Source organism: Pinus tabuliformis, chromosome 8, assembly GCF_031772625.1.
Source record: "Pinus tabuliformis cultivar Carrire ecotype Pingquan chromosome 8, CPIR1, whole genome shotgun sequence".
Lineage (NCBI taxonomy): Eukaryota > Viridiplantae > Streptophyta > Pinopsida > Pinales > Pinaceae > Pinus > Pinus tabuliformis.
Window position 1 is genome coordinate 145,757,610 of NC_142294.1, and position 6,629 is coordinate 145,764,238.

Here is a 6,629-nt window from a genome sequence, read left to right on the forward strand (position 1 = left end):
GACTGTAATTTTTGGTTTATAGAAGGGAGTGTGACAATTCTCTTTAAAACCATCAACTTCCTGGGTCTTTTACAGCAGAAATCGGCTGGAAACCTGAAAATTTTCGAAAATTACATGGATGGATACTCGTCTTCCTGGGGCTTTTAACGCCAGAAATAGAAGGGGAATCTTGGCGGTGGCAATTTTTTTTTTTTTTTGGATTTCGGAATCGATTTAACGCTTTATACATCACAAGTTCTGCTATAAATAACGGCCGGAGAGTGGGGGAGAGACATCCCCTCAGAATTATTTTGCTCCGCTGAGTCATTAGTTTTCGTTTCCAATCATTGCAAGTCTCGTTTCCATTCATTATTCAAGTCTCTCTGCCCGCTTCAAAAATTCTCTCCTTCCAGTTGGTTGCCTCATCAATTAATGTTCCTCTTCAATGTACTCTTCAATGGCTACCGTTTCGTGTAATCTGAGGAGGAGGGATGGTGCTGGCCGTATTGAGGTCCCTGAAGAGGTAACCAAAACCGGTTTGAAGTTCAGAAGCGTCAAACATCTAGCTGAGGTGGTGGGTGTGCAGGTACTTCCCGACAACTATATTTTTCCTGCGGACGAGCGTCCAACTGCCTGTAGAACAGTTGGCATTCCGGAATATGATCCTCCTGTTATCGACATTTCCGGCCTCGAAGGCCCTGACCGCCTCCAAGTTGTTAGAGCTATTGGACGTGCGTGCCAAGAGGTCGGAATTTTTCAGGTGCGACTATTAGAAGTTATCCATATTTTTTCTAATTGAATGCTGGTCAGTGATTGTGGGTTATTTTAGAAATTTGATGAAGATTAGCTATTTACATTTATTGGTATTTCATAAAATTCAAATTACATTCAAGCACTCCGAAATTGTGTCATCCAGTAAAAATAAAAAGCTAAGAATAAAAACTTGAACTTCGATATCACTATATGATAACTCTTAGTTTTTTAATATTCACGGTATGAATACATTTATATACTTTCCAATAGATAATCTCGCTAATAGTAATTTTGAATTTTTAAATCTAAATTTTAGTATAATTTTTAAATCTAAATTTTAGTATAGGCTACATAGTAATTTCTTTAAATCTAAACTTAACTATATTTAAACTCTAGGTTAGATTATAATTTCTTATTATTAAGTAAATTTAAAATATATTTACAATATTTTTAAAAAAATTTGAAAATTTATATTGAATATATATACTATTTAAATTTTGTTTAATTTATGTAAGTGGTAAATTTTGAGTGGTTAAAAACAAAAATAAAACCATTAATATGGTTCCTTACTATCAAATTCAAAGATATTTTGGAAATTGAGATTGACGCCCCCTGAAACTGGACAAAATTTAATCCCAAAAAAATCTAAAAGAGTTAAATAGTTTATAAAATTATATTACTGATTTTTTTATGTTCATTGTAGATTTGAGAAATATTTTGGAATTTGATAATTTAAAAATTTTAATTATTTCATTTTTTGATAGATAAATTTCAAAATATCCTAAAAATTTATTATTAATTATTAATAATATAAATTTAACAATATTAAACTAACGGACAAATTCCAAAATATTCCCAAAAATCTATCATTACCATCCCTGACATAAGTTTAGCAATGTTAGACTATACTTACTGAGGTTGCCAAGTTCTACTATGCGCTTATAAATAAGTATATGATAATTTTTTTATGTGCCCGCAACTCTAGATTTACTGCACGCTAGCTGTGTAAATTCGTGTAAAGTGAGACTAAGCTTTCCCAGAATACACGATATGTGAAGGTCGATTTTTAAATTAATTTGCAGGTGATTAAACACGGTGTTGAGGATTCGTTAATGAGCGAGATGATGAGAGTGGTGACTGAGTTCTTCTCGCTGCCCATGGAAGAAAAGAACAAATTTCTTTCTGAAGACACGACGAAGGCAGTGAGATATGGTACCAGTTTCAATCATCTGAGAGATCGAGTTTTCTGCTGGAGAGATTTTCTGAAGCTCTATTGTCATCCCCTCGACAAAATGCTTTCACTATGGCCTTCAAATCCTTCTGATTATCGGTGAGCCGTTATCAAAATTGATCAGATTATTTACAGAATGAGTAAAGTTGATGTTATACTCTGATTGTCATGATGTCATACCTGCAGGAGCGTGGCGTCATCGTATAGCAAAGATGTGAGGCGGTTGTGTGTGAGGATAATGAGCGCGATAGTGGAGAGCTTGGGATTGCCCCACAACAAATATATTGTAGAAAACGGTTTTAGTGATGAGGGCAGCCAAGTTATGGTTCTCAATTACTATCCTGCTTGTCCAGAACCTGAGCTTACCTTAGGGATACCACCACATTCAGACTATGGCTGCATTACCGTTCTCGCTCAAGACTCGATCGGAGGGTTTCAGATATTCCATCAAGGCCAATGGAAGGCAGTACGACCAATGCCCAAATGCTTAACAATAAACATAGGCGATCATATAGAGGTAACTATACTCTTTAAATTATATGAATTTCTTAAGTAATACATTAACTAATTAATGCCTCTCGTGTCGGTAGATGTATGTGTTAAAAGAGGTTCCTTTCCTCAAGCTTTAGGTGAATTTAACGTCCGATTTAACCAAAAAAAATGATCTCCTTTTCATAAATATGTTGATCAACCTAGCCAACCAGTGACTAATTTTCACCAGTGGGCTGGTTCATATATTTAGATTCTGAGCAATGGGCGATACAAAAACGTGGTGCACCGAGCAGTGGTGAACTCGGAGAAATCCCGAGTTTCGGTGGCGGCTTTCATGAGCTTGCCCTTCGAAGCAAAAATTGGTCCTGCGCCCGAGCTCATTGATGAACACCACCCAGCCCTGTACAGGGGCACAAACTTCGCCGAGTTTACGAATCTTCTGACTTCCAAAGAGTACAAAGACAAGGCATTCGTGGATTCTATAAAACTTCCTGGTCTTGTCATGGCCACGTCTAAGGATGAAATTTGACAGACATTTGTTTTTATTTCATGAGATGATTTGCTCAAATATGATGATCACAAACGAATCATCGTACTATATTTTGAGTACGGGTACAGCCCGACATAGATGGAAACTGTTTGTTTGCAAAATCTACATTTTCTGTACATAAAAAGTTATGAATCGTATTTATCAATTATAAACCATGCAAGTTTTCGCTTCATATTGAAGTCTTCATTATAAACCATGCAAGTTCTCACTTCATATTGAATAGTGAATAATTAATTGAATGAGAAACAATGACACAGTTTTGATGCTTAAAACTTCAAAGATAAAATGGTATAAACCATGCAAGTTCTCGCTTCATAATGAATAGTGAATAATTAATTGAATGAGAAACAATGACACAGTTTTGATGCTTAAAACTTCAAAGATAAAACGGTATATCACAAGAATTTTTTTTGGGAAATCACATTATGATATTTTTAAATGGTTATTAATATTTTTAAGCTATAAATCATTATCCATAATAAATAGAAATATAATTAATTGTTTTTTTGGATAGAAATCACATAAAATATAAATACAAAATAAATATATTATAAATAATAATAATAATAATAATTTATATTTCTAAATTTCACATAAATACTTTTAAATAATTAATAAAACTTTTTTCCATAATTTATTTACTATATTTTATTTTAATTAATAATAAAAGTTAAAACTTTTCAATTTATATTGAAATCATTAATTTCACTAACATTTTTGAATGTCGACTAACTAATTGAATGAACAAGAAACCACTACTTAAATGTTGAAAAGTTTCCGAAGATAATAAAGCCGGTGTTTAAAGGAGAAGGGGGAAAAATTAGACTTCCTAACCATTCCCAAAATCAAATCTATGATTAAATAATGATAGAACAATATTTTAAAATATAAGCATTAATGTATTTTTTTATAAACATTATAATATAAAATTGAAAATTAAATTTCGAAAGGTGGGGATGATTATATTAATGTGTTTAAAGTTGCGTTTTAAGAATTATAGGGAAACACGGCACACATTAACTCAATTTTGAAAGTGTGAGAGTGGTTACATCTATTACTGGGTGTCTATGCTTATTATTATGTTATATTTTTATCATGGAGATTTTTTTCAGGAATTTTCTAACATACTGGGTCCACAATATGTTAAATATTTTATTTAACATTATCCTTATTATCTAATAATTATAATGTAGAAATGATAGTTGAAAATGAAATATAACATGTAACACAATATGTATTAATACACATTCATTCAGTCATGTTGCAGTCATGTTGGGATGTTTACCATTGTTGCATAGTGTATATATTCATTATAAAGAATCATTCAATCATGTTTGGGATGTTTATCACTGTTGCATAGTGTATATATTCATTATAAAGATTTTTGTTGTACAAATTTTGATTATACTATATCCATATCATGTTAAATATGACACAAGTACAACTCCACCCTCCCATAAAATAATGAAAAAATAAAATAAAATGTAATTTAATCATATAACTTATAAAAAATATTATTAATTATGTAATTTATATTATTATAATATAAATATAATTTAATAAAATTAAATAATTATAATCTATATTTTATGATATTATTTAATATATAAATATATAATTAATAAAATAAATTTAATTTTATTAAACGTATTTAATTTTATAATTTCTATATAAATATAATTTTATTTTTTTAATCATATCATTAATATTTGGTCAAAATTTTGAACAAATTGATGTAACTTATCATCCATACAAACAAACAAAAAATATAGATATCAGCCTTTCAGATTAATCATATAGTTAGGATTTGGTCGACCTTAGAAGGATGAACCACATTAGTTGGTTCAAACCTCGACCAAATCCTAATGATGTGATTAATCCAAAAGACTAATATGTACATTATGGATCACAAAAGACTTAGATCTAAAACAAAAAAAATATAAATATAAATATAAATATTATATTTATAAATATAAGATTAACTATACATTAATTTATTTAAATAATATTATGAATTATATTAGATTTTAAGATAACTCGTTAATGATGGGTTTTTAAATATTTTGGAAAATTAATTGATTATATAATTAACTCTAAATTGATTTATTTTATTGTTAATTACATCGAATACTTGTCATTTGATAATGATAAATATTGTAATATTAATTACATCAAATATTTAATTCACCATATAATTTTTCATAATTAATATCTTTAATAATTTCCTTATCATATTTCTATTTAATATAATTATTTTCTTCAAAAACTTAAATGATATTTATTACATTCCATGATATAATTAATCATTATGGAAAAAAAATTATTGGTAATATTTAATGAAATATTCAATATTATTTATTTAAGATTTAAAAAATATGACTTTCAAGGATTAGCTTAATTCATTAAAGTACTTTACTAATGGATAGTCTTTTTAGACTCTACTAATGATAGTGGTCACTAATGTGGCGTTTATTAACCACACATAAAGAAAAAAAACTAAATAACTTTTATATATATACATAAACCTTCTATTTATTCATCTAGGATACATGTCCAAAATATGTTTCTCTTCCAGCTTCACTCCTATCATATTTCTTGGCTAGAAGAACAACCCAAAAAATTGTGACAAATTGCAAGAACCTTCTCATAGTTGAAAACCGGAAAGACCAATACAACCAAAAGGTCCCAAGATGATACACTACCCACAAGCATCAATTAGTAGGTAGGTGGTCTGGACCTAAATTCGAAGAAACAGGGTGACCAAGATCCCCATGAACATTGAATTAAACATTTGCTATGTGCCCCTCTAGTTTCTCCATGCAACCAGTATGTCTACTTTGTCCCTGGTGGAGTGATGCTAAGTGATCCAACATATCCCATTGGTTACATTGCAATTCATTCATGAAATTTATAATTTCATTTTGGTCCTCGTTCTTGTTTTGATTCAACTATTCTAGGAGCTTTGTAGCTTGCTATAGTTCTACTTCCAAGGTGTCCAAAGATGCAGGTAAAACAACTTACCTAGGTGACTGTGCAGGGTTAGGGGATACCACCCCATCCATATCCAGTTCCTAGTCCCTTAACCCTTTCATTGCATCATCATCTACACCATGCACTACACCCTAGCCTCATGATCCTACACCTCTTCTCGCTCTACCTCTATCTAAACATCTTCTCCTTCCCTCATATTTTCAGACCACATCTCCAAACGAGCTTTTTGATCAGTATGACTGTTATCACCAAAATAGGACCCTAATAAGCTGTTGATCAGACTATCTTAGTGTAACTATTTCAAACCAATCTTTTAGCTAAGGCTTAGCCTCCTCAGCCTGAGAGGGCTCTCTCAAAGGGTTAATGATGTTGATTAAAGATATGGATTAGATGGCTAACTCTATGGTTTGTGATTTTATAGGTTTATAGGTTGAAAGATGAAGGCTGACTACCATTGGGCTATGGAGTCAAACTACGTTTCGGTACCACAGCAAGATCAGCTTAACATGAAAGTGAGGGCATAAAGAGTTTTTATACATCAACAAAACAAAGATGCAATGCAAGGAAACACAATTTATAAATACATGAAGGAAGTTAAAGCATCATTGATGAGTTCTAAGTAACATGTATTCA

The 6,629-nt window shown here is 30.8% G+C and overlaps 1 protein-coding gene across 1 annotated transcript; it reads left to right on the top strand.

Moving 5' to 3' along the window:
- Positions 1-436: 436 nt before the first annotated feature.
- LOC149234542 (putative 2-oxoglutarate-dependent dioxygenase SLC1) lies at positions 437-2,984 on the top strand. The gene is made up of 4 exons (XM_089368301.1): positions 437-739; positions 1,815-2,062; positions 2,150-2,480; positions 2,706-2,984. Exons 1-4 carry the CDS (start codon positions 437-439, stop codon positions 2,982-2,984), a joined length of 1,161 nt encoding a protein of 386 aa, XP_089224427.1.
- Positions 2,985-6,629: the final 3,645 nt, after the last annotated feature.